This window comes from Brassica rapa, chromosome A03 (genome assembly GCF_000309985.2).
Source record: "Brassica rapa cultivar Chiifu-401-42 chromosome A03, CAAS_Brap_v3.01, whole genome shotgun sequence".
Taxonomy (NCBI): Eukaryota; Viridiplantae; Streptophyta; class Magnoliopsida; order Brassicales; family Brassicaceae; genus Brassica; species Brassica rapa.
Window position 1 is genome coordinate 12,326,540 of NC_024797.2, and position 27,430 is coordinate 12,353,969.

General features: G+C 35.2%; 5 protein-coding genes and 1 long non-coding RNA gene across 9 annotated transcripts; 4 read left to right on the top strand and 2 right to left on the bottom strand.

Moving 5' to 3' along the window:
• The first annotated feature begins 202 nt into the window (after window positions 1-202).
• Window positions 203-4,200, top strand: LOC103858310 (potential E3 ubiquitin-protein ligase ariadne-2). The gene is made up of 2 exons (XM_033288020.1): window positions 203-1,791; window positions 1,891-4,200. The coding sequence occupies exons 1-2, from the start codon at window positions 1,181-1,183 to the stop codon at window positions 2,093-2,095; spliced, it is 816 nt and encodes a 271-aa protein (XP_033143911.1). The 5' UTR covers window positions 203-1,180; the 3' UTR covers window positions 2,096-4,200.
• Window positions 4,201-5,252: 1,052 nt separating this feature from the next.
• On the top strand, window positions 5,253-6,309 carry LOC103858311 (zinc finger A20 and AN1 domain-containing stress-associated protein 3). Of its 2 annotated transcripts, none has more exons than XM_009135641.3 (2): window positions 5,253-5,494; window positions 5,605-6,309. In XM_009135641.3, exon 2 carries the CDS (start codon window positions 5,632-5,634, stop codon window positions 6,127-6,129), a length of 498 nt encoding a protein of 165 aa, XP_009133889.1. In that variant the 5' UTR covers window positions 5,253-5,494; window positions 5,605-5,631; the 3' UTR covers window positions 6,130-6,309. The 2 variants fall into 2 exon arrangements, with proteins under 2 accessions (XP_009133889.1, XP_009133890.1); XM_009135642.3 differs by having other exon boundaries at window positions 5,255-5,494; window positions 5,621-6,309.
• A 3,111-nt stretch (window positions 6,310-9,420) lies between these two features.
• On the bottom strand, window positions 9,421-13,574 carry LOC103858312 (protein CENTRORADIALIS-like). The gene is made up of 4 exons (XM_033288039.1): window positions 11,041-13,574; window positions 10,097-10,158; window positions 9,966-10,006; window positions 9,421-9,641 (listed from the first exon to the last, which is right to left on the bottom strand). The coding sequence occupies exons 1-4, from the start codon at window positions 11,242-11,244 to the stop codon at window positions 9,421-9,423; spliced, it is 528 nt and encodes a 175-aa protein (XP_033143930.1). The 5' UTR covers window positions 11,245-13,574.
• Window positions 13,575-16,743: 3,169 nt separating this feature from the next.
• Window positions 16,744-20,542, top strand: LOC103858315 (ferredoxin, root R-B2). 2 transcript variants are annotated; one of them, XM_033288040.1, is made up of 2 exons: window positions 16,744-16,762; window positions 19,886-20,542. In XM_033288040.1, exon 2 carries the CDS (start codon window positions 19,911-19,913, stop codon window positions 20,373-20,375), a length of 465 nt encoding a protein of 154 aa, XP_033143931.1. In that variant the 5' UTR covers window positions 16,744-16,762; window positions 19,886-19,910; the 3' UTR covers window positions 20,376-20,542. The 2 variants fall into 2 exon arrangements, with proteins under 2 accessions (XP_033143931.1, XP_009133892.1); XM_009135644.3 differs by lacking the exon at window positions 16,744-16,762 and adding an exon at window positions 19,303-19,458.
• On the bottom strand, window positions 17,423-19,043 carry LOC117132816. The gene is made up of 2 exons (XR_004456413.1): window positions 18,836-19,043; window positions 17,423-17,846 (listed from the first exon to the last, which is right to left on the bottom strand). It is a non-coding gene; the product is annotated as an uncharacterized LOC117132816 (long non-coding RNA).
• Window positions 20,543-20,783: 241 nt separating the features above from the next.
• On the top strand, window positions 20,784-26,811 carry LOC103849400. 2 transcript variants are annotated; one of them, XM_033288030.1, is made up of 9 exons: window positions 20,784-24,103; window positions 24,189-24,456; window positions 24,573-24,687; window positions 24,762-24,886; window positions 25,396-25,477; window positions 25,577-25,688; window positions 25,767-25,930; window positions 25,999-26,119; window positions 26,249-26,811. In XM_033288030.1, exons 1-9 carry the CDS (start codon window positions 23,762-23,764, stop codon window positions 26,555-26,557), a joined length of 1,638 nt encoding a protein of 545 aa, XP_033143921.1. In that variant the 5' UTR covers window positions 20,784-23,761; the 3' UTR covers window positions 26,558-26,811. The 2 variants fall into 2 exon arrangements, with proteins under 2 accessions (XP_033143921.1, XP_033143920.1); XM_033288029.1 differs by having other exon boundaries at window positions 25,396-25,688.
• Window positions 26,812-27,430: the final 619 nt, after the last annotated feature.

Here is a 27,430-nt window from a genome sequence, read left to right on the forward strand (position 1 = left end):
AACAAAAAACAACGGAGCGTAGACCTGTGAAATAGTGAAACGTTGAGGCGTTTTTGTAGGGTGTGAAAAGTTGGGTCAACATTTTGATGAATGACAGGGAGAACACTTGCCGTTCTTATCATCTACATACTGTGTCCTAAATGTTTTCATGCACCCATGTGCAGAAATAAAAAAATTTTGATTTATATTTAATAAGATTTATTAAATTTAGACTTTATTATGAAAAATTCTCTACGATAATTTTCATTTTATCATTAAAAAAAGGAACATTTACCAAAAGAGCGAAAACTTATGTAACAAAAGATCTCACAAGAGCTCGATAAAAACTTATAAAATCGATAGATTCTTATCAAAGTTGATACTCTGGGCGTACCAAGAAGGTCTTTTGATGAAGACGATGCTCTTCTCTAATCAAAATAGGGTTTAGAGTATTCCTCTAAATGATATAAAGCTTTGAATGTAATTGCAATTTGATAATAAAAATGAGTTGTGTTTTATAACCTCTATAAATTAATAATTATTAATGTTGGAATTACACCAAAACTATAATTTTTTTATTAATTTATAGAGATATTAATTTATTGATATATTAATTAAACCAAAAACTCAATTTGAAATTATAAAATTATATTATTATATAAAAATTTTTAGTATATATTAATTTAAAGAATATAAATTTATAAGAACACCCGCAATTGGAATCCTTAAAAGTGAATCCTTAAGAAAAAATAATTAAATAATCAGTGGACCCTACCAAAAACTAAAGATTCAATCCTTAAAATTTCTAAATAAGTGCTCTTTCTTAGTAAAATTTCTAAAGATATGTGGCGACTCACGATTGGTTGATATTATTTTTATGATTTAGTTTATTATATTTAGTTTTATTTTTTTCTTATATGTAGCTTTGTATATAATTCAACAGGTTGTATATAATAGTTTAAGTTGCCGCGAAGAGAGCATAAGAGCGGAGCCGCAGCCTCGCAGGTTAGGGAGATAAAAAGATCAGCCCAATCAAATCTGATTTGGATTAGTTATCTTCTTTCTTCCTGTTTTCTTTGTAAATTTCGTTTCCCTTATGGTTTTGTGTTATTGTTTTCTTATATGTAGCCCTAGGTATACATTAATGGGTCATAAAGCGTGGATTCGTTAAACGAAAATTTCTCTACCAAGTGGCATAGCAATGGAAGGAAAAGTTTCTGAGGTCAGAATAGATATGCCTATTCCGAAAGAGACTTGCAGTATATGTATCGATGACAATATCAGTGCTATTCAGATGTTTTCTGTTGATATTTGTGGTCATCGGTTTTGTTCCGAATGTGTGAAACGATATATTGAGGCGAAACTACTCGAGGGAAATAGGCTTACATGTCCTCATGATGGCTGCCATCTTGAGCTGCGTTATCAAAGTTGTGTCAACCTTTTGACTGATGAACTAAAAAAAATTTGGAAGCAGAGGATCATTGAGGAATTGATTCCGGTAATGGAGAGAGTTTACTGCCCGAACCCGAGGTGCTCAGCTTTAATGTCGGTAAAGGAACTCTCTATTATTAAATCTACCGAAGAATCTGGAGTTAGGAAATTATGTGTCAAATGCCGTGAACCCTTTTGCATCAACTGCAAAGTTACATGGCATAAAAACATATCGTGCGACAATTACAAGATTTTGCATCCAAATTCTGTAGCAAACGATTCAAAGCTAGAAGCTCTAGCCAATAAGAACATGTGGCGACAATGCACCAAGTGTCAAAACATGATTGAACTTTCTGAAGGATGCGCAACTGTACAATGCAGGTATCATCTCTTTAGAATTTCATCATGTATGTATTCTTAAGCATGCATGAGATTTTAAATTCTATGTATTAACAGTACTAGTTACTTGATATATGGCAGATGTGGACATTCGTTTTGCTACCGATGTGGAGCCAATGCTGGATGTTGCCCTCATGGTCATAACTTTTATGATCTGAGGACTGGACGTCTATTGTATCGACCATGGTGTGCTGCCTTGTGGACTCTCGTTTTGCTTGTGGTGACGGTTGCTGGTATTGTCGCCTCTGTTGTTTTTATTATTTTACATTTCGTCAGAAAGAAATAGAAAACTAATAATCGGTTTGGTAGATTGAAAAGATTACTAATAGAAGTACAATCCCAATTTTCCAGTATGTTACACTCGTGCATTAACAATTGAAAGAAAAACAACATGTACATAGTAAACTCGAATTCCGGAAGACAAAGTTTGTTACATTAACGACTGTCGAAACAAGAACATGCTAAGGCCCCTAAGGCTAGTTAATATTGTTCATTATTTTGGATTTTTATCACACTCTGAAAACAATCAAATAGTTAAAAGAAATACAATTGAATATCAAGGCTTGCAGGAGCTGTCAAAATACCCTTACTAGAAGACTTCGTTAGAAGATTTCATTAGCAGGCTACTAGATGTAACCCTTATTAGCATCAAACACATATGTATGATTATTTGGTTTGGACCAAGAGGATCAAGAGCTGTTGTACGACCTATGAGAATTTTTTTCTGATCTGATACTGCTCATTCATGAAGTTCTAGACTGGAAAAAATATATGGGCATGTGTATGAATTAATTTGTTTTATGCTTCGGTATTTGGGTGAGTTTAGATCAAGAAAAAGGTTCAAGAAATTAGATATCAAAATCAGTCCACTTTTGTAAAGCTACAAGTCCAAAAAGAATTTAATACAAATGATTTATTTCCTTGCCAAGAAGATGGGCAAAAATCATAAACAAAATTGCAATGAATGCTTCTCTCTCTCTTGCATGCAAGGAGTCATTTATGTATTTTTTTTCTAAATTATTTCAACAATTTTCTATGTTTTTTTTTTTAAGAAAACTCTTCATTATTATTATTATTATTTTTTTAATATTATAAATCAACCGGTTAGACCGGAATTTCAGTTTCGGTTACAAGTTTGATTCAACCAAAATATTCCTAATTCAAACATTACAAGTCTAACTTCGCTTGCCCACTTAACCGACGCCATCCGCTAGACTGCTCTGAAATCTTTAGAAAATCAATACCCGTTCTCAGCCGTTGGTGTGAACCACAAGAAGGTGGAGTTTACCTTGTTGCCTCGGATGTCGGACTTCTCGTGACATCACATGAGTAGCTAGGTATTGATAATATTCTCAAACTTGTAACTGGCCATGAAGCGCTAGACTCGATGATTAGAGGAAGAAGGATAGCAAACCTTGCGGGAAGCCACCCGTACCATACTAATCGAAGGACAAAGAGGAAAGGACACCATGAACCGCAAGCAGCAATAGCGCCACCCAACCTCGACAAGGCGAGCTGCGGTGAAAGCGAAGCCAGAACCCGGGACTTCAGTACCTGCAAATAAAGAGAGAGAGTATCCTGCTAAGAGTACCAACGGCGGTCCAAGCACTGGGATGGCTACTCTCTAATCAAAGCTCCCCGTTGAACAGAGACCCATAAGACTCGAATGGAGTCCCCGTCCAAAGCCATGACCCGAGACTAGAGAACCTAGCTCGGTCCTCTTTGCGCTACATCACTAGGCCTCGCTGGGGAAGCAAAGAGTAGTGAAGAGCAGCACCAAAACGCTCAGTAGCCATTCGCGAGATGGAACGAGCAACAACCAGGACTAGAGGATGGGGCGGACCAGCAAGTAAAGAGCATCAACGGAGGCCAAACCGTCACATCCATAGACGACAAGACAAGCTCAAACCTCTAAAGATGCACGCCCATAACCACAAAGAGACTGCGACCACACGACCACGAAGACTCATTGTGAACGCGCCAACGATGGACCACCGTCGTCTACACTGAGCAGAAGCAAATCCCAAAACCGAAGGCGAGACACCAAGCCTTGATTCTAAGAAGTCAAACAAACACCACTCCACAAAAAGCTTCGAAGAAGACATACAATGAAGAACCGGAGGAGAGAGCAGGAGAACCACCACCACGCGCCATCACCGCCACAACAGTGACCGGATCTGCAAAGTGAAAGAGAGATCCGCCACTGCCGCACTCTAAAACGCCGACTCCACTCCTCGAAAGACCTCGCCGCTTCGTTGTAGTTCCAGGCGTTCACCACCTACCACCAGATCTAGATCCCCTCGAGGTAGATCTAGGGTTCCGGCGAGCGACGTTCCCCCAGAAGCTCAAACATATCGATGACAAAGATGGATCCAAGGAAGAGAAGCAAAAGGAAGACAGAGTTGAGGGGAGAAGGGACCGCCGGCGCGGCGTCTAACGCCACCGGCCGGAGGCAAACGACGATTCCTTTTTTTTTTTTGTGTGTGGCTAGAGAGAAAATAGGGTAGAGAGAGAAAGGTGTGTCCTTAAAACTCTTCAACAATTTTCTATGTTGTTCATGCAAGTGCTGTTGTTTTTCTATTTAAATTCTTTGTTTGTTTCATTTTAATTCAAACAACTTTTAAATCAGAAACTTTTTTCTTTACTTCTTGATTTCGTTGTTTTTGAGAACATCTCCAAAAAAACTCTCTATTTTAGAATTTACAAAACTCTAAATTTGAAGTTCAATATGTTCTTCTCCAAAAGCAAAACTTCAAACTTAACTTCAAAAATATGTATAATTTACACTATAGTTTTTATATTTGTCAAAATTAATATAAATCCATACAGATTTTATAAATAACAACATGTATATAAAAATATTACAGTAATATTAATTAATAAATTCTTACACTAAAATATACAATTATAAATAGAAATACATAGTTAAATATTAAAGTACTAATAATGCTTCATTATTGCATAAAATTATTTCAGTAATGCTTTATTTTCGGTTACACAAAATTTATTTGAAAAATATTTTAGAGGTTCCGAAAAAAATTTACTAGATTATTAGTGTTGTTGTAATATTTAAATTTGTGCAATAATTATGTCTTCATGTATCTTTATAAAAAGTTTTTTTTATTAAATTTATTTTGTAATATTCTTGTTGTCTAATTCTAGTTTAAAAATATTATAAATCTTAATTTAAAAATTTTATTTAATTTTATGTGTAAAATTTGAATTTATAAACATAGAAATATTTATGATGTACAAAATTTTTAAATATTAAAATAAAAAATGTGAAAATATTTAAGAGTCGTAAATATGATGTGAAAAATAATAAAATAATGAATGTTTATAATGACACTTGAATTTCTAAAAATTATTTAAACATTATGTAAGGAATATGAGGGCTTCTCGAACCTTCATTGACAGAAAACTTCCACATAATTTCACAAATTTCCATTTTACGGCAAAAAGGAAATAAATATTTATTTCCGATTGCTTCGTCATTAACAATTCCATTTCTCATACTCCTCCTTCCCTTTCTCTCTCAACATTCCCATTCCTTCCCTATTCCATCGATCTTCTCTCCGCTTTTATATACAGAACTCATCAGCCATCCACCCTTATTCTCTCAACGTTCTATTTTCTTCTCGAATATCACAGAACCCGATTAGATCTATAGATCTTGTTTCTCCAGGTATTGAGTTCTTCTTGGCTTTGATTTTTATTAATCACATCACGGAGGATCTCTGTGATTATGTTTATAACTCATTACTTTCGGTGTTGGATCTGAAATTTTCTTAACAGGAATTTGATTATTCAGATTAGGACATCATGTCGGAAGAACACAGGCTTCAGGAACCACGGTTATGCGCTAACGATTGCGGTTTCTTCGGAAACACCGCCACGCAGAATCTCTGCTCTAAATGTTTTAGAGATCTAAAGCACGAACAGGAGAACTCCTCCACCGCCAAAAACGCCCTTAAGCAGACTCTCGCCGCCTGTGTTGCCTCCTCCTCCTCCGTATCCCCACCGCCTCCTCCTCCTCCGTCAGATCTGAAAGAAGTCAACACAGAGAATCCGGAGAAACGGGCAGCAGCGAGCGAGCCCGAAGAGGAGGAGCTGAAGCCGCCGCAAGATCCTAAACGCTGTTTGACTTGCCGGCGGCGCGTGGGGATCACAGGCTTCAGGTGCAGGTGTGGGTTCGTGTTTTGTGGAACCCATAGGTACGCGGAGCAGCACGAGTGCACTTTCGATTTCAAGCGGGTCGGGAAGGAGAAGATCGCTAAGGCCAATCCGATTGTGAAAGCGGACAAGCTCGAGAAGATCTGAACGAATTGTGTTTGGTGTAAATTTATCATCATCAATATTTTAAGCTTTAATTTGATTTCTTCTCGGTTTGGTTATAATATGATGTCTTCTCTTATTAGTTTTCGATAATTGTTTTTACAACCATTGTTTGATTGTTCAGTTTAGTGATCAGCTATGATATTAGGGGGACAATCAAAGTCATTCTCTCAACAACGTAGCTGTGAATTTTTTGCTAGTTCTGTCACCATCAAGGTTTATATCCACTTTTGTTGACAAAGACTAGAGTTTCAAACGGCTAGGAATGGCTCGGTACATCATGGAGGATCAGGACCCACCTACGTGCTAGCCGCATGTTTTGTACACTCGTGCTAGCCTCGTGGTCAGAGAATCATCTGAGCTGATTTTAAAACCACTCCAAAATACTAATCTAAACTATTAGTTTGGCCCCAATTGTATACCATTTATCCAAGAATGTGGTTGTTTGCACATGACCTTGCGTTAGCCGCGTCTCTCCGTCCTGACCATCACCAATCAGCTACCATAAACGCATAAGCAATAAGTGTCCCTTCCTACAACTCAATCGAGTAGGAAAACTTGAATCCGAAGCTGGACTGCCAACCTTATATCCATCCAAGAACCGTCACCCCCTCTCGCTCTTACAAGTTTCATTTGTGATATAAGTTTGGCTTATTTTATATTTTTATGGAATTTCTATAATATTATTTGAAAATCGTGTAATAAAGTTGATAACCTTAATGAATTAAAATTATTATATAGTTTCCATTATCAAAATTAATATTTTAGTTTTTTATTAATAATTTATTTTGTTTTCCTAAAACTAACAAAAAGAAAAATGTGTATATATCTTTCGAAAGCAATTTGAGGTGTTTTTCTTATCAACCACTGTTACCTTAATTTTTTCAAAATTCAGTATAGATATATACTAGATTAGTAAGACAATTATAACAAATAATGACTTTTTAAAATTATTAAATATTGTTTTAATATATATATATATAATCAATTAAACATAAAATATATTATTTATTAACCATATCGCGGTGGTCGAATGGTCTTCACTAGACGAGGAGTTGTCCTGTTGGTCCCAGAAATAAATGTTACTTGTAGGATATTCTGATTGTAAGGATATACGTATGTGCTGAAGAACCTAAAGTTTATCATGGAGTGATGAACAAAAAAAATAAGTCAATAGAATGAATCTTTTAGTTAAGAAATGACTTTACTGGATAGAAACCAATTTGGAAACTTGTGAAAATGTCTAAAATAAACGTAAAGTGATCATTTGAAATGACTAGTTTAAACTTAAGCTTGGTATTACTAGTGTTGAGAATCCCAAAGTCAAAGACAGCTTAGCTGCAAAGGAATACTCTCAAAGAAAGGACATCGATTATCAAGATGTATTTTCATCCGTCGTGAACACACATATCTATAAGATTTCATTTGTCAACTACAGTAAACCTTGACTTAGAGCTTGAGCAACTAGATAAAAATGGTGTTATTCGTGAAACACTTGAAGAAGATATTTTTTTTTTTTCTTGAAGAAGATATTTATTTGGAGCAACAATAAGGGTTTCAAGTTAAAAGGAAAGAGGATCACGTTTGTCTACTTTGGAAGGTTTTTCATGGACAAAAAACAAGCATCATGACAACAGATTTTGATCAGTTTGTGGTTAGTCATAAATTTTTTAAGAGTGAATATGATCACTATGTGTACATCAAGAAGGTTACCAAAGATACATACATCTATATGTTGTTATATATAGATGATATGTTGGTTGCTTCAAATTTACGTCAGAGATCATGAAACTAAAGCAACTAATCAACAATAGATTTGAAATGAAGAACTTGGGTCCATCAAAACAAATTTTGAAAATAGATATTCAGAGAGATCGTCAAAATGAGATTTGACATATCTTAATCTGGGTATTTCATGAAGATCTTCAACATGAATGAGTTAAAAAATGTGTCAACACCTGATGGTGCACATTTCAAATTGTTTGTCATAGATTATGATGAAGCAGAGTCGAGTACGGAGAATATTCCATATGTGAATGTTATCAGAAGAATATTTTATGTCATGATAGGTACCAGGCGTAAGATCGCATATCTAACGTCGAACTTTGTGTATTGTAAATCCAGTATGAACTATTGGTGTTCAAAGTTGCTTTATCGATCACACACACTGACACAAAAAAAGATGCCAAAATTAACTAGACGTCTAATCAAAATATAGAACGCCAATTTTGTACTCCTTATGTTATATAGAAAATGATATTGTAGAGCATTTCATATATAAAATTAACCCCAATTCACCTAAAACATCCATTTTATTCATTTATTATTTTTTTGAAAACGTCAACCCCTAATACAACTATATATCAATAGCGGAAGTAGCAAGAAATATCAAACATGTACATTTTTTTTTTGTAAAAAGGCTTTCAATTAAAAAACAAAGTACAAGATGTGATTTGTTGTCAAACATGTACATTCAAAAGACCAAAACAACGATCAAAATGAGTAACAAGAAAGGCCAAGTTTATTCAGATCACAAACAGTACAATACACATATAAATATGATAATATAAAGCTGCTTCCCGTAACTAATATGTCGAATGCATGGAACAACCGATATTGTCCGGGAACGGAGGCGGCGGAAGTCAGGGCATGACTGGTTTTCCCGCTACCACCCGCAAACGCAGCTTTTGCGGTTGGTAGCGGTTGTTGGCGTTTTGCAACAATCGCTCAAACCGTTCCAAACCGTTCCAAACCGCTCCAAATCGCTCCGAACCTCATAAATTCAAAAGCTGGTTCCAGCTAGCGTTTGCGGTTGCGGGTGGTTGCGGGAGGATAAAAAAAATTTCTTTTTTTCCAAAACAATATAAATACAAAAATAAAAATATTCAATAAAATAAATAAATTAGAATTATAAAAATGCTAAAATATATCTATTAAATTTTAATTAATATTATAAAACTTTAAAATAAAAATATTTTCTATATTTTAAAAAAAATTAAACTATAACTTTCTAAATATAACTTTTATATTTATTATAATATTATTATTTTTGATATTTTTATAATTGTATAAAATGTAAATATTGTTAATTTATTATTTAACCGCTGTTGCACTTGGTAGTTAACCAGTCATAAGTATCCCGCAAACACACCAATTTTTAACCGCATAACCAGTCGTACAAATCTCTTAAAACCGCTAGAAACCGCAACCACCCGCATCCGCAAACTCCCGCAACCGCAACCGCAACCGCTGCGGTTAAACCAGTCAGGCCCTCAGTCAACGGCGTCTAGCAGCGGTTTCACGCTGGCAGTTGAAGAAAACAGCTGCAACGGGGAGGCCGAGATCGTTCTCATGTGCAAACATTCGAGTGTTGAATTGGTCTCTGTAAGACGGCACAGAAATCACACTTCCTCTACAGTTCTGCTTGAAAAGCAAATACACAAACCGGTGGATCCCTATGTTTGGCCGAGGCATCTCGTACCCTACTATTTCCTTTCCTGTTTTGTATTTTTTTATATCAAAATCAGTTGACATTTATATGAAATTAACTCTTTTGTCATCTGCAAAATACACACATACAGTTTATACAGACGATGACATATAAACCTAATTATAGTTATTTGTATATTTTGAGAAAGTAGTTACTTGTATTTTTACACGAAAAATGGAACTTTGGATGTAAAAGCGCATGGATTATAACTAGTCCGCGACATTAATACAAACTATTTGGTTAGAAAACTGTATCGTATATGAAAGTAGTAACGAATGCATAGTTATATGCTATGACATTTGTTTGATTTGCTTTTGTATATATGACTTACCAAATGTCACGTCGGTTGTCCCTGGGATATCCGTAACAATCCTGCGTTTGGTTATTGCAAAAACTTATATATATATATATATATATGCAATCACATGTCTTTTAACAAAAATTGAAAAGAACGAATTTTACCAGTGCAAGTGCTCCCTCAGATAAGGATCGCTAGGTCCAGGAACATCAGGATCAGTCATGACCTGTTTGAAATATTCGATAATCATGAATAAATACACACCCAGTATATATGACATCACATGTATTTGCAACGCCTGTTTCTGGAACGAATACAAATGGTGAAAAAACAAATCAATGTGAGCAAATGCTAACCGAGAAATACAAACTAAATAATAAAATTATGGAGTTTCATGAAATATAATTTTATGTACCATTTTAAATATATCATCGATGAAAAATCTATCAATAATATATATATATTTTCTAAAAAAATCTTTCATTAATACTACTCAACCATAATATTCTTCATAAAAAATCATTAAATTAATTTTAATTTTCAGATTTCTTAAGATAGATGAATAATTAATTTCTATTTAATTTTTTTGTGAATATTAGGATCCCCGTAATCTTTCTAGACCCAAACCACATTATGTAATATTAGTTTCATCTCAGTGGTCATTATAACTGTGTACCTCTAAAACAATGGTTAGTGGCTTACTAAATTAGGCTAGTGACCTCTTGGTTGAAAATAAATAATAAACAAAAAAAATTGTTTTAATCAAGCTAAGAATAGTTTTGGGAGTTTGTATCCTAACTAGTGATGTTTACCAACAAAAGGGAGTAGTGATACTGTCACAAACTTTACCTAGCTTTTATGTATTTCTACAAATGCTCCCAAAATAAATATAACTTACTTAATCTCATATATTTTTATGTCTCTAATCTCTATACAAAAACCTAGAGAGGAGACAAAGGTTTATGTATTCCACATGACGAGCAAGAAACGGAGAAAGTTATATAAAGAAAACATATAATCAGCTAACAGTATTTGTGTGTGTGTATATATATGTGTGATACGATTAAATATGCGTAACAGTGAGCTGCCACAAAAAAAAAATGCGTACCAAAGTGAAGAATGATCTCATGTCACCCCCATGAACTTCAACCTTAGGTTTGTTTGTAACCACAGAAGGGAAAAGTTCATGGCCATTGTAGACTTGCTTGTCGGAGTTATAGGTCACTGTCATTTTCACTGCCTGCAAACAATTGTCCACAACGTCTCCAATCACTCTCCCAACCATAAGCGGGTCTGAAGAAATTCGGGCCATCTCGATTGCTTCTTTAAGAATTCAGACGAAGAAACAAATAATAAGTCTGAAAGATTAAAAACGTTTCGATGGTACTGATGAGATTGTGGGTATGTGTTGACAAGCTTAGGCTTGCTTTGGGGGATCGGATTTGTTATAATGTTGATTGAATGAAGACATAAAGTCAGAACAACACGTATTTATAGGACGATATAAGAGAATAAGTGGCCATAGTGAATTTGATTTGACGTTTAGATCCAATGAACTTTGAGATGTATGAGTTGGCTTTTACAAAAACAACCACACCTTTTTTTAACCTACAGAGAAGATTCCACTAAAAACCTGAGTAAACATGTAGACTTTTCAGATTATTAACTTTTTGTTTTGGCCAGAAGAAATTATATGTATACATAAAAAATGTAGCTGATACTATCTTTTTGTAAGGAGGTAAGTATTCACATGAAAATGCATACTCTCTATATTTGTACTCCAAATCTAAAGATATGTTACTGAAAATCTCTCTAAGTACAATGTAAATAAAACTCGTAAACAAGTGATTACGTACGTTAATCCGTGGGCTGCACCTCTCCTTGGAGATTAGTCTGGGTCTCTCCATGGGCCTGGGATACCCCAGGTTAATTAAAAAAAAAAAAAGTGATTACGTACGTTTCCAATTTAGGTCATCATGTTAGTATGAGAGAATATGTAATACCGCCATTTTCTTCTCTAGCCATTATTTAAACAGAAGTCGAATGTATCAGGTGGTGGTGGCACTGGGAATTTAGCTTTTTCTTTTCCTTTTTACTTTTTTTTCTTTAATATCTTAAATTAATTTAAATTTGCAGGTTATTTATTTAAAGATTAAGGTTAAGAAAATAAAACTAACTAATGTTTTAGATTCATTTCATTTCAGTTTCAAAAAAGAAAAATGATCGCCAAACGCAGTCGGAATATCTACTATGGGAAAAATGGACTCTTGATTTCAACAGATGTTTAGCAAAATAAGTATTTTTCATTCCTTTATATAAAATTTGAAGAATATTTGTAGAAAATATCATTTTAAACGTGTTATTTATACTAGTACTATATTAATGTATTAATACTAGAAAACCTTTTAGAAAATATAGAGATGGGCTTATATTACTAAAATACGTATATTGTATGCCACTTTTATTTAAATTTAAAATAACCTATGGGATTTCTGTTTGATTTTAAACTAACCGTTTGCAGGTAAAAAGAACAAAAGAAATTACCATCTTTTCCAATTTTCTCTTTCAGTTATATTATATTAGTTATTAATTATTATTATATTATCATCACATGTTTTGATGATTTTGTAAAAGTAATTACCACATCATCTATATATATAATATGTAATATAAGAGAAAACATATATAATTTTCACATTATAATTCAAAATATCGAAAAGAAATATTCATAAAATATTTAAATAACTATTAAATGAAAATAGTCATAAACATATTATTAAAAGAACTAGTATTGAATTGAGAGTCGGAGTTGGTTTGTATTAAAGTGATAAATCATTGTTATCTAAACATGATTTTTTTCTAAGATAAAAATCAGTGTTATTGAATCTAAATTATTTTAAAATCGACTGTTACTAAAATTATTTTAAATGATGAAATTCAGATTTTTTTCTAATCATTTTGAGGTTTTTAGTAGAGTTTATTAGCTAAAAATAAAATAATAATCTAATCTCATAGTTGTATAGGATAATAGATTTTTTAAAGCTAAAACTATAGTAAGTTTTTAATTTACCTAAATTTGACTTACCAATCATCTAAGAGTTAGTAAGAATCAAATCACTTCAAGTTGTATATTGAATACACCCCTAAATGATCACATAAAACCCATAACAATAGAAAGGTGTATTCTACTTAATATGATTTTCCATTAAATCTTATTTTGCGGCAACTAAAACATTTACAAATATAAAAATTTAAAACTAAAATTATATAAATTTAATTTTACAAATAATTTATAATAATTTTTTTTTATAAACGTATTACAAGTTTCAAGATAGATTAATAGATTTTGGATCCTATATAATGTTTTACCAATAAATACTATAATTTCATGATTAAAACTAAATTAAATTTATTTAAGAATTAACTCAGTTTGCCTATATGCGCAGATCTTACCTAAGAAAATAATATGTAACAAAATATGGGGTTTAATTATTTAATGAAAGATCTGTAGAACATTAGTTGTTTTATCACTATTGATTTGGAATAAAATGAATGCATAAAAGTTATTTTTAACCAAGTATAACGTAACATGGAATCTTGGCAGCAGAGGAGCTTTCTGATGCTCACAAGATGCGCTTCTGGGGGTTTTGTAACGCCCCGACCCGCCCACGGCTAATGGGCCACCCACGCCCGCTCTCTCGGCCCGTGGGTCCCATCCCGTCTGACGGTCGGTCCGTTAATTTTCCAAATGCTCGAAATCATTGTTTACTGACCCTGCAATCACCACCCGACCTTTTCCCATGCTTTGGCCTCACTCGCATGCTATCGCAAATCACTTCCCGATAGGTCACCCATCCTTCCACTACTCCAGTTCAAGCACGATTAACTCTGGAGTTCTTTCAGGATGTGTTCCGGAAAAGGTAAGTCAACTTTGGTGATATAGGTAGCCAAATCAATTCTCTTAAGCCTTTTCACATATCACAACTCGGGATGTTACAATTCACCCCCTCTCAAAGAACGCAACGTCCTCGTTGCGCCCCCGACAGGTCTCAAGACGCCTCTCAGATCGGAACTGAGATAGCTAGCTAGCTCTGATACCACTTGTAACGCCCCGACCCGCCCACGGCTAATGGGCCACCCACGCCCGCTCTCTCGGCCCGTGGGTCCCATCCCGTCTGACGGTCGGTCCGTTAATTTTCCAAATGCTCGAAATCATTGTTTACTGACCCTGCAATCACCACCCGACCTTTTCCCATGCTTTGGCCTCACTCGCATGCTATCGCAAATCACTTCCCGATAGGTCACCCATCCTTCCACTACTCCAGTTCAAGCACGATTAACTCTGGAGTTCTTTCAGGATGTGTTCCGGAAAAGGTAAGTCAACTTTGGTGATATAGGTAGCCAAATCAATTCTCTTAAGCCTTTTCACATATCACAACTCGGGATGTTACAGGTTTGGTCCGTCAAAGCGTGTTTCATCAGTTCTCCTTCAGGCGTATGTCTGGAGGCTCGCCTGACCGCGTGTATATCTCACTTTTGGTGGTCGGAGCGTGAAGTTGTTTATGCTAAGGTGTTGGTTCTTCAAGCAAGCTACTCCCTTCTTTGACCTCTTCAGTTCATGGCTGGTCTGTCTAGTGACACCTTATCTGAAATCGCACTCTACCATTTTGGGTTCTTGGGTATGGTTTCATTTGTTGTTATTCTTACTTTGTTACAGATTTTTTACGTTTGCAATCATCAAAAATCTTCCTCTTTTTTAATTTGGAGTTAACATGCGAGTGGGTTATTGCGGTTTTGTTTGTCATCGGAGCTTTGATTTCCCATGGTGGCAACTCGTGAAGAAATCACCCTTCCCTGTGTCAAACCGATCCCTTGATTATTTTGGATAGGTTGAGTTTTTTTCTCCAAAGTGTAGGTATCCTTCTCTCCTACAACTTAGCAGCTACAAAACCATCTCGAATTTTCATTTCATCCGGTGGTATGGGTTGCGCAGTGTCAAATTCTCTTTTTTCTTCTGTCCATTTCCAAATTGTATCGTGCAGCAGACTCAATAGTGAAAGAGACAGAGAAAATATTTCCCAACTGGATTAACCGTAACTGAGAGTTGAAGCTTAGACCTGATCCGGAACTGTTGCCTAACAATTTTAATGTCTGTTTTTGGAGTCCGAGATTCTTTTAGTTGTTGATTGTATCTCTTTTAATATAATTCATTGTTGTTGTTCTTCTATTTATCTGTTTTTTCTTTTTTGACAATGAAAAGACTATTCTATTACTTAAGCTTGAGGTGGTCTGGATAACAAAGACGGAATAGAATAACCAAATAAGATAAAGTTCTCTATGAAAAGACCTTGCAATCTTAGCTAAAAAATCAGAAATTTTATCATGCGTTCTCTGGATGTAAGATATCTTGAAGTCCGAATAACACATTTGAAGAGTCTTTATCACCTCCACTTCTGTTGTGAAACTCGTCCATACATGACGATTCTTTATCATCGCCAATGAGGTCCTTGCAATCCGTTCCAAAGTTCTGACATGTTGAATGTTGGAGCACGCTTTCCACAGTCTATCGTAGTGCTTCCAATTATGTATGCAAAACAGCTTCACGCTGTCTTAGGTTCCTCCTCTCCATAAGTTGAATATTTCTTAAGCTGTCCATCCAAACCCATCCGCATCCGCATCCACTGTACAAAGCTCTAGAAGTCCATGAACCATCCACCATACAATTTTTTTTTGAATGAATGTTAAATTATATTCACACAAAACTGTTCTACATCAAGTGCTTCTTTGCTAATGAAAACATCTATCTACTACCTTCCATCTCATCTCTCGACTACCAAACCAGTATGATAGCCCACAAACTTCCTTCCCAAGGCACTTAACAAACTCAGCTTGTTTCTAATACTTTTATCTATAAATTTTCTCAAGACCTTTGACAGTGTTGGCTCTTTCCCATGCCTCCTCTTGTTTCGTTCTCTCCATATAATATTATCCAAGCGTAAGACTTATGTTTCCTCAATCAAATTTTCTTGTGGCGATGAAGATATCGTCTCATTTTCATTGAACCACGTTTGACAGTTGTTTTCTGCATATCAAACTTATTCTAAAGGATTTCTATCTGTCCCTTTGAATAGATTGTAAGGACTTATTTACCTCTTGTGTAAAGGATTTGGAATTATTATATATAAATAGAATTTTAATAAAAATAATAAGTTGTTTATTAAGTCCCTTCTTAGCACTAAAAGAGAATTTGTGCGTTGTATTTTTAAAACATTCGAACATATGAGTGGATGGGAAGTGGCTGATTTACCAATATGGTCCTTAAAATTCCTCAATTCTTTTTCGAATACATGTATCTAATTTCTTCAATTAACTAAGTATCCTAACCATCAGATAGATGTTCGAAAAAGAACCCTTTTATTCCAAGTGTCAGTGTCCACCATGTATCACAACTTTCGTTGATCAGTGTTTTGTTATGAAAGATTAAAGAACGACAGAAACTTCAAGTGTAATTATTCTGTTTATAAATCTAAACGTCACTTTTGCAATAAGGGTAATAAGAAAGTTCAATATAAGAAAGTTCAATATATTCTAGAAAAGTATGAGTAAAAGAAATATATTCTCTGTCAGGTGTGTGGATGTATTGCGAAGAATAAAACTCAAAACAACTCATATTGTTCTTTCGACTTACCATATTTGGAAAATTAATGTTGGCGACCCACAACCACAATGCGTTTCCCACACACAAAAGGCTGACAAAATGTGAAAGGTCACTTTAGTTTCAGAACATAAATATTCATTTCCTCTGTCACTCTTTTTCTCTCGCTCTCTCTGTATATAATTTCTTTCCTTTTCCATAAGAAACTATGAAATAGTCTAATAAGATCTGCTTTTCCTCTTATAGAAACCCTGATGACATCTAACTGTCTTCAGATTACACGTTTCTAGTGTACTTTGCATGTATTTGATATTCTAAATTTTAAATAAACTTAACGAGTTCTTTTTTTGTTATGCTAGAGCATATGCACCTGCAACAATCTGTGACACAGCAAGACATAGAGCCGTGTAGAAAAACTTTACTCCCAGGTAGAGAAAACCCACACTTCACTTTTTCGATAAAATTGAATTGTTTGGTGATCTTGAATTGGCTTATAATTTATTGGAAACTTTGTACAATATAAGCATTTTAGATGATTGTTTAGAATTTATGTTATAATTTTGTAAAAGGCAATTGTTCTAAAAACAAAAAAAAATCTTTTTTCTTTATTTCAAAATAGGCAATATAAGCTCTTTTGATTATTTTCTTTTATGCCCTATTTTTTATTTGTTCAAAAAAAAAAATAGTGCATACAAGAAAATATTCAAAAGAGCTTTCATTCAAGTAACAAACTAAGATATATTTAATATAAATAGATATTTATTTTAAATTTTCTTATTTTAAATTTTATACCCTAAATTCTAAATCATAGACCCTAAACTCTTATCTCTACAAGGTTTCTTTTTATTATTTTTCTTTAAATTCATTATATAATGCAGTTACTTTTCAATATACATGTATAGTTGGTTATGGTACATTGATTACATGCATATTTTCTTTATTAACTGTATCTTCATCATTTATCTCTCCAGAAGATTTTTGGATTGAGGAGTTGAAATTTTTGAAGAAAACCCACCAGGCATATTAACTTTCACATTATTTTCTCGTCTTCCATCATCGAAATTCAAAGAATAGCTAGACGGATCATATCGAAACATGTTTCCGTCACGTGCCGAGTGTTTGCTAGTGTTATTTCCATCTTCCAGCTTTCCACACATGTTTCCCATTATTGTTAAAGTCTTTGTATAGATTTTGGGTTGTTTTACGAATGGTGCAATTCGCTTGAGAATTGTTCTAATTGTTGGAATTTTGTCTGCTTTCTACACGTTAGATAATGTAAGAATTGGTAAATTATTTGTGTTGGTGCTTTCATATATATAGAGAGAAAACGATCTAGTTATTGATTTTGCATGCCTCATTAATCTATCATTTGGTTTTTGTTGATAAAGACCTTAATTAACCTCATAAATAAAAATCGCACGCATTAGAATATTATGACACATAGTGTTAAACTTATCATGATTTTATCATATTCAACAGTTTACTAGATTTTTTTGCATATACCGATATAATATAATTCACAAGAGAAACTTGTATTAGAAAAGAAGTTCAACAGAAAAAGCAAAATATACTAAAAAATATTATTTTGCTTACTACAAATATATTGTATTAATTTTTAGTAGATTTGCTTTTAAATTAAAGATAAGAAAAATTGTATTATGTGTAGCTTTCCAAAAAAATAAATTCTATAGATATGTTGTTTTAAATAAGCTTCACATACAAACATGATAGAAAATATAATCATAATTAAAAAAAAATATAAAATCAAATAAAGAAATTTAAAATGACGACAAGAAAATTTTGAGAGTAAAATTTATTGGAAATATGTATAATTAAATTCAAATTGTGACACACCATATGATCAGTTTTTCACATGTATTCGTTAATTTATCAGATTTTGATATGCATACTAGAATTTTCGTAAAGAAACATGCTATAATTGAAAAGATAAAACTGACTATAATATATAGATAAATGTACTGTATGTTTTTTTTATCACAAAAAGACTGTTATATTACTTAAGCTTGATGTGGTTTAGATAACTAGGCCAAAACAAAATAATCAATAAAACAAAGACCATGAATTTTAATGGGCCTTTTGTTTTCTTCTATTCTTTGAGGGTATTGAACCGAGTCCCTAATGATGTTAGACCAGGTTTTCAGACCGAGTGTAGAATGAAGCGGAACCCACCTCCAACGATAGTCATTTTCTAGAAGAAAAATATTTTAGTATAGCTGCAGGAAGTTACCATTCAATACATAAACGTGGCTGACTCAATTGAGAGTGCATCAAGATGATACAGTATGATGGCATAAACAGCAGCTGCTATCTAGCTGCAGCAACATCACAGGCCAATATCTGTATGGGGGAAGATAACACGCTGGATTATCAACAAGAAATGGAGGAACATAAGGAAAAATAGTGCATATTTCGTCAATTTCTGTGGACGCAATGAGATAAAAAAAAACACAAAGGATTAAAACATTTAAAAAGGCAACTCTTTTGGGCCTAAGCGTTTGCACGGCCGATGGCATGAGTGAAGGGACGCTAGTTCGTAAGAGGGAAATGCCAACTTCTCCACTTTGACCTTTGATCTAACTCATCCACCAACAGAAGACCATTACGGAACGCAAGTATTTTTCATTGTCAATAATATTCAACTATTGTTTCCACAGTTGTAAATCCGTATACATATTATCATTATTAAGTATCAACATGACTAAAATATTTAACATAACAAATAATAGCAGACGAAGGTTGGGCCGTAACGGCCTTCCAAAAGCCACTGCCCTTATAAATCATTCTCCTCTCCTCCAACCCTTGTATAGCAGTCTCCGCCTCCTTCTTTGTTCTCTCTCTCCCTCTCTCTCTGTAAGTTTTAGATTCTGATATTTGATTCAACTTGTTTGCTGTTTCTCTTCTATTAAATAAAACATTCAAGTGATTTTGGTCCACATTTAGTCATTACTTATGTTTTCTTGGAGCATCGAGTGAAGAGCTAATTAAAGCTTTCAAGCTTGCATCTTCTCATTACGCTCCATACAGTAGATTTAACATCAGTATTGCAATTGAAACAGATTACTCTTTTGGTTCAGTCGCTACTTGTGATGCACATTATCCCAACAATATGTTATTTTAAATCTTATTTGTTTGAAACAATTTGATTTGTTAATAACATAAGTACTAGAAGCTAAGCATGTCCACCACCTATGATGACATCAGTGTAGTGAAAGATTAATTACGTTACTGATTAATGTTAAATAAAAAAAAACTAAACATGAAACTTGTGGAATCGCAGGTGAATAATAAAAAAAAAACTTAAAATGGCTACAGTGCGAGTCTCTTCCACTAGCATGACTAAGGCGGTTCGTAGAAGCCAACCAACCAACAAGCTCACCACTAACAAGAGCCAGCATGTCTCCGTTGGATCAGTCAATAAAGTCTCCAGATCCTTTGGCTTGAAATGCTCAGCTTATTCTGGTGCAACAATGTCAGCAGTATACAAAGTCAAGCTCATTGGACCCGACGGACAAGAAAACGAGTTTGATGTTCAAGACGACCAGTACATATTGGATGCGGCTGAAGAAGCAGGAGTTGACTTGCCTTACTCTTGCAGAGCTGGTGCGTGTTCCACCTGCGCTGGTAATATCGAGAGAGGCCAAGTTGACCAGTCTGATGGTTCGTTTCTTGAGGATGATCACATGGAGAAAGGTTATGTCTTGACTTGTGTGGCTTACCCGCAGTCTGACTGTGTGATCCATACCCACAAGGAAACTGAACTCTTCTAAGTCTTTTGTAATCATACAAATTGTTTATTTTGAGTTATTATTATCAGTCTTTATGTGTGATTTTATGTTGTGGCATTTGTATGATAATGGCTCAGGATTTGCCTTTTAGTGTTACCGGGTTGCAACTGGTTAATAAAACGGTGTCAACCAATCAATATGGTTTTTAATTCGTCTGTGTTCATAACCGTTCAGGACTACATTTCCAAAATTGATTCAACTATGTTTTCTCGCACACTTGTCACTTAGAAAAAAGAAACAGTTAGATTTATGTTGTATGTTTGATTGTTTGTTGAGAATCTGTTACTTTCGAAGCATAAAACTGAACGTAGACCACTTAGCTATGGGTGTAGGTGCCGATGCAAGCTCACTTCCATTTTCTATTGGTCGACCACTTAACACCTTTGTTCTGACAGATGCCTAAATTCTCCTGGTACCTCTTTTGTCGACCAGTGAAGTTACCTTTGAAGTTCCAAAGGCATTTTCAATTTACACCAGGAGTCAACACTCTGCTTAACGAATGTCTACAAGGTTTTTGTGAAGTATGTGGGCGCATTACGTGATTCAGGACGATGCTTAATCCAAAATGGAGGACCGGAGGAAGGTCAGGATGATGGGGATTATGGCGATATAAATCCACAAGATGGTGATCCTATACTTAACCAAGGAATTCTCATTGGAGAGACTAATGAAGAAGATGGGGACCAACAGATGAATCACAATGCACAAGATGAAGCATTGGTTGAAATGCGGGTGATCCATATCGGTTTCAGAAACCGGTGAAAGAGATCAAAGTATTCAGAGTGTAACTTTGGAGTGGGATCACGAAACGGACCATGTTTTGATATCAACATGGAAGAAATGTCTAATCCAATACAACCATTCGCTGACAGAGTTGAGGGGTCATGAATTAGAAAAGAGAAAGACCTGGATGAATGATGCTGATGGAAACAAATTCAGGTTAATAAAAGGAGGTAGAGGTGAAGCTAGTGGCTCCGGAAGTGGAAAGCGCATGAAAGATGAATCTGCAACAAAAATGCCGGATCAAGATCCCGTGACAAGTGAAGATACTGCAACGGGAAACATGTTGAGAAGCGTTGTGGGCCCTGAACCACCACTCCCACCATTAGACAACATGCTGGAACTGTCAAGGTCTAGGCAATGACTCGACAGTTTGACGCCTAAAGGAGATAAAGAGAAAATATCTCTCCGACATCATTTGTCTTTCAAAAACCAAGTCGCGCAATGACTTTATTCGAGATGTGGGGGGGCACAGTTGGGGTTTTTTTACATTATGTATCGGTTCCTCCTATTGGACTTATTGGTTTCTTAGTTATCTACTGGAAGCACGATGTACAGATTTCCCTTTTAAGTCAGTCTAGTAATCTCATCGATTGTAATTTCCTAAGTAATGAATGTTGTTTCTATTTGTCTTTTGTCTATGATATATCATCCAAATCCAGCCATTAGACATCACAAATAGAAAAGGATACAAAGAATAGGGACAAGAAGAAGAAAGCAACCATGGTTCATTCTTGGAGATTTTAGTGATATCCATGGTAACCAAGAGAAAATTGGAAGGAGAACTCGGCCACAAATCTCTTTCCATAATTTCAGAGACTTGGTCCAAAATAGTGACTTCACCGGCTAAAATCTATTGAGAGTATATTTTCCTCGGTTGGTCAAAGAGGTCATCATCATGTGCAGTGCTGCCTTGACAGAACTTTGGCAAATAGTAAGCTGTTTGAAGAATATCATACTTCTGAAACAGAGTATTTAGCATTGGTGAGTCTGATCACAGACCTATGGTGACTTACATCTCCTATGAAAGAGATGAACCAAAATGGATATTCAGATATGACAGTCGTATGAATGGAAAGAAGGGGTTTACAAATTCGAAAAGACGGCTGGAAAGGCACTGGACAAGCTCAATTACTAGATATGACTCTGTCTCAACGTCTCTGGAGATGTCGTAGTCAAATCTCTCAGTTGAAAAAGACTAACCGCATTCATCGGGAGAAGGTGTAAATATACTCAAGAGTCGCATGGACAATGCTATTTGCTCCAGTCCAGCTTCAATTGAGGAGGAAGTCTTTTGGGAACAAAAAAGTAGGATAACATGGTTGAGATATGGAGACAAAATTACTAAGCACTTTCACGAGATTACTAAAGCAAAGAGAAACAGAAACAACATCACAGCTATTCAAAATCCTGATGGTGTAATACAGAGAGGTCAACAAAACATAGCTAAGGTTGCCTAAGAGTACTTTCAGAAGCTTAACTCATCTGATACTGTAACACCGAATCAGTTTGAAGAAATATTTAGCAGTTTTTAGAAATGAGTTACTGATGACGTGACTAAAGATTTAATACGTTTAGTAACACCAGAGAATATCCAGACGGCTATCTTTGATATTGGCGCACATCGTGGGCTTGATAGTTTTTTTGGCTATCTTCTACCACCAATATTGAAATGAATTAAAACCGGAGATCAATGATGAAGTAATAAAGTTTGTTGAGGAAGGTACACTAGATGAATCCCTCGACCCTACTCATCTTTGTCTCATCCCAAACATTTATCCTCCGACTGGAATGACGGGTTCATGCCCATTGCAGTGCCATATGTTTTTACTGTCAAAATCGTAAAATTGTGTTTTTCCGTCAAAACCAAAAATCACATTTTTTCTACTAAAAGAAAAATTGCATTTTATTAAGTATTGATGATAAATTGTAAACTTTAAAATATTGTGTGTATACTAAATTTGTATTGTCTAAATGTGGTGAGAAATAGTTGATCACAAAAATAATATATTGATAAATAAAATTAAATATGTTTTTAATATTTGTAAAAATGGATACTAAACCCAAACCGTAGAAACGTATAAATGTCTTCTTTCAGGTCTAACTAATAATTATCTTACTTGCATCAAAACTATACTAAAAGGCAAATACTAAGCCTCCTTAGATGGTCCACGTCGGACTGGAAAATTAGCCACTCATGGAGCAGCATTTGTCCACGTCAGGTTACTTTCATATTGGTTTGGGCTTTCCACGTTTTGGCCCGTTTGTTCTGTGCGAATATTGGTTGGACCCATTTGCTCTTTACTTTCACGTGATTGTTTAGAGACGACCAGACGTTGACGTAACCCTAAATTTGCTCTTCTCTCCTCTTTCGACTTCCCCATCTTCCATTGTTCTTCTCAGCAAATCGGTTTCGACGATTAACTTCATCACTTATATCCTCACAATAACTACTGTAATCAAGTCTTCGCGTGAACTGATCCGATGAATTCCTTTCGCTTACCTCTCCATTTTTTATTTATAACCCTCTTCTCCTCTTACCAAATTCTTCCATCACAACTAAGAATATTCTCTCAAATCTCACTCCGATGGAACTCAGCGGCAAATCCCCAGCTTCCAGCGACCACAACACCAGCAAGAAGACTGTCGCCTCTTCTGCGACTGCGAAATCAACCGGAAAGTCCACTGCTTCGTCTGCGATCATGGTGAAACGTAACGGCAAGGCTGTTGCTTCATCTGCCAATCCGATGGAACCAAACGCTGCTACCGATCTCTCCTCTCTGCCTAGCGAGCAAGTGATGTTCTTCAGAGAGGTTTCTCTCGGCCCACGCGAAGCCGAGTTGATGTTCCGTATGATTCATTTCTGGGATGCTCGCAACCCAAACACGAAGACCCTCATTGGACGAGAGATGCTCCTAATCGACGAAGAGGTTTGTCTACTTTTATTCTCTGATTTGGTATTGCTCGATTGGGATGATATTTCTATTAATCTATGTTTTTAAATGATATATACAGGGAACTGTTATTCAAGGTTTTATTCCAGCCAGTCGAGTTGAGAGATATGAGCTGATAGCAGGTTCTGTCTATAAGCTGATCAATTTTTTCGGATCCAGAAGCAAAGATCAGTTTCGCGTTGCTGATCATAGTGCCACCGTCTCATTCAGCTGGAATTCCTCTTTGTCTGTTCTTGAGAATCCTCCGGTTCAAATACCAGAAGATAGGTTCAGGTTCCATACCTATGAGGAGTTTAAGGCCAATTGTGACTCCAGAGCTGATCTCTATGGTAAGTGAAGTTTAGCTTTTTAGAGTACATACTGTGTGTGAACAACAACTGAACATCTTATAGACATGTTTGATATATTTTTTTGATGTCTGCGGATCGTACTGGTTTTGTCACAGATTATGTTGGTCATATGAAGTTGGTGAATGGGCAGACTTTGACTGACCATATTGTTCTCGACGAAGCTGACATAGCAGAGAAGCGGCATCTGTGTGTTCATATACAGACACATGAGTAAGTTTTTCTTTTTGTTACTCGCTTTCATTGTTTGTGTGTTGTTTTTAACACATGATTTGTGCCCTGTATAGTGGACCAGTGATGAAGATGTATCTATGGGACAAGGCTGCTTCCGACTTTTGCCAGAAATTCAAATCGTACGGAGGCATTCCAAGCGTTCTTTTGGTCACTACAGTGAATCCTAAACATATTGGAGGTCAGCATCAAAACTATAAAAACATCATTCACATATTCAGAACTTAGCTGTGACATATTCATTCACATCATTCACATCATTCGAAGCGTTCTTTTGTTTATATTTTAACGTGTAAGGGCTCTTATGAGTCAACGGTTAGGTTTTGAGATGAGATCTTGCGTAAGGGCTCATATTGGGTTTGTTCTTTTTTTTTTCTTCTGTAACATTAGATGATTAGCTCATGTCCTTTTAGACAAAAGTTATACCTTTGATTTACCGTGAAGACTGTTATTTTAGTTGTCAATGAATATTTGTGTTAACATTGCTACAAGGACAATTTGATTGTCCTTTCAATTATTTATTACTGTCCTAAAATATTTTAGTTGTTTATTGAACTGTGACTTTTGTTTATATTCCTGCAACTTTTGTTTATTTAACTGCATAGGTCATAGTGTATTGTTAAGAAACAGTGATAAGGCATTGACAAATCATGTACCTGATAATCACATCCTTCTATTTGTTATTAACAGGGACCCTTGCTCTCACTTCGATGTCATCTTCCCGAGTGTTTATGGATGCCGATGTTCAGCCAAGCAAGGATTATCTCGAATGGTATGTATTTATGTATTCAAATACTTTTTTCTACAACTTTTGTATATATTTTAACACTGTATTATTCCTAAAATATCTGGGCTTTTGTCTTTGGTTCAGGTTGGTCTCAAACTCAGAAATTGCTAATAGAGTTTCAGCTGAGGTTGTCACTAAGCCTGAGGCAGTGACTCTTGGGGAACTATTCTCTTACATCAAGAATGAAACTTCTAAGGTGCAATAATTGTCCTGTTCATATATTATTTCTATGTACTTGGGTGTTTATGAATTCTATTTGTTTTCCACGATGAAGGTTGCTTGGTTCGAATGCACTGCAACTATAGATGATGTTATTCAGGGTTCTGCTTGGTACTACATTTCCTGTGGTGGCTGCAATAGTAAGGCAGTGAAAGGGCCTACTTCCCTGGTTTGCAACAATAAGAAGTGTGATAAAAGAGAAGTCACAGGCGTACCTCAGTGAGTGTTGTACTCTTAGATTCATATTTGTTTTTTCATCTCTCATAACTAATATTTTCTCATTGTAGGTACCTGACAAAGATTTCTGTTTATGATAAGAGTGAGCAAGCAGTTTTTGTCATCCTTGGTGATGCTGGAAAGGAGTTGACTGGCAAGCATGCAGCAGAATTAGTTGCAAATTACTTTGAGGTACTTCTACACCTGGTTATACATATATAATAACTTTCTGTAATATAGAATTAGTTAGGACATCATTGATTTGAGAATTCTGAGAAGGCAGCATCAGATGAACTCACGTAGATTGTGCTTTTATGTCAGTCTAATGCTGGAGTTGGGGTTGATCATTGCGTTCCTGTTCCGGATGCTTTGCTTGAGACAATCGGGCAGACACGCAAGTTCATCGTGAAGGTCTCGGATCATAACTTGACAGGCAAGACTCAGACCATAACTGTCACAAAGATTATCCCAGCAGGTGCTCCTCTTCCATCAGTGTCTGATGGTATCTCAAAGACTGGGGGTGATGACTCTGGACCTTCCGGAGTGGTCGGAGGTGATGCAGGTGATAGGGCTAGAAAAGCAGCTGAGTATCTTGAGTCGGATGAGGCCAAGCGTTCGAAGAGTGGCTAATATAGCTTGAACTCTTCCTTCTATGCAGTAAACGTGTTTGCTGCGGTTTATGTGTGCTTTTATTTTCCCTAATAATTTTGCGTTCTTGACATTTGCATTTTCAGAGTTTTATCCTTTCATGTTTAAGTTTTTGTTGAATACAATTTTCGTTATATGGTTTTACTTATCCCTTTGAGCAATTTACTTTACTTATCCTGTTATGATCTTTTTATTTGTTCAGTGTGAAGATTATCTTAGTTTACTTTATACTATGATTATACAAGTGCTGAATTATCTTCCGATTAGTTACTTAATGGTACCAGCTTTTCCTACGTTAATATGTAACTCCGATTCTTTCTTCACGTAACCTTCTTGCATGAGGTTATACGAGCTTTGGACCATTTTTTTAACAATTGATTTCCACTACTGGACGATAAATCTACGTATGCATTCACATATATATACATATATTTTTTAATGTGCGTTTACAACAATTACGTTTTTGGTTTGCAGCAAGAATGTTAGAACATTCTAATTCTTCATATATATAGTTTCTATGAAAAAAATGTTTCACCTAACAACCAAAAATACATGATATCATGCAGACATATAATAAATAAATATATTTTAAATGTTAACACTATCAAAATTCAGTCAAATAATTCCCAGTACTTTTAACAAATTCAAATCAATAAAACATTTTTTCTCCAAGGTCCCGACCCGGCAACTTTCTCAGCTATAACTTGGCACAGGAAAAATGGGTCGGGTCATTTTTAAAACTGATAAAATATTAACTTCACTATTATAAAAACGAATCTCTTATTGCGACAATGGATGACATTAAAAATATGATTGTGGGACACTTCGAACCCAGGTCCAAGATAATATACGAGG

Coding starts and splice junctions, on each gene's coding strand:
- LOC103849400 (XM_033288029.1), top strand. CDS start 23,762: ATGGAACTCAGCGGCAAATCCCCAGCTTCCAGCGACCACAACACCAGC. Junction 24,887..25,395: donor GAATCCTAAACATATTGGAG/GTCAGCATCAAA, acceptor TGTTATTAACAG/GGACCCTTGCTCTCACTTCG. Junction 26,120..26,248: donor TAGTTGCAAATTACTTTGAG/GTACTTCTACAC, acceptor CTTTTATGTCAG/TCTAATGCTGGAGTTGGGGT.
- LOC103858310 (XM_033288020.1), top strand. CDS start 1,181: ATGGAAGGAAAAGTTTCTGAGGTCAGAATAGATATGCCTATTCCGAAA. Junction 1,792..1,890: donor TGCGCAACTGTACAATGCAG/GTATCATCTCTT, acceptor GATATATGGCAG/ATGTGGACATTCGTTTTGCT.
- LOC103858315 (XM_033288040.1), top strand. CDS start 19,911: ATGGCTACAGTGCGAGTCTCTTCCACTAGCATGACTAAGGCGGTTCGT.
- LOC103858312 (XM_033288039.1), bottom strand. CDS start 11,244: ATGGCCCGAATTTCTTCAGACCCGCTTATGGTTGGGAGAGTGATTGGA. Junction 10,007..10,096: donor CTGAGGGAGCACTTGCACTG/GTAAAATTCGTT, acceptor AACCAAACGCAG/GATTGTTACGGATATCCCAG. Junction 9,642..9,965: donor GACAACCGACGTGACATTTG/GTAAGTCATATA, acceptor AATACAAAACAG/GAAAGGAAATAGTAGGGTAC.
- LOC103858311 (XM_009135641.3), top strand. CDS start 5,632: ATGTCGGAAGAACACAGGCTTCAGGAACCACGGTTATGCGCTAACGAT.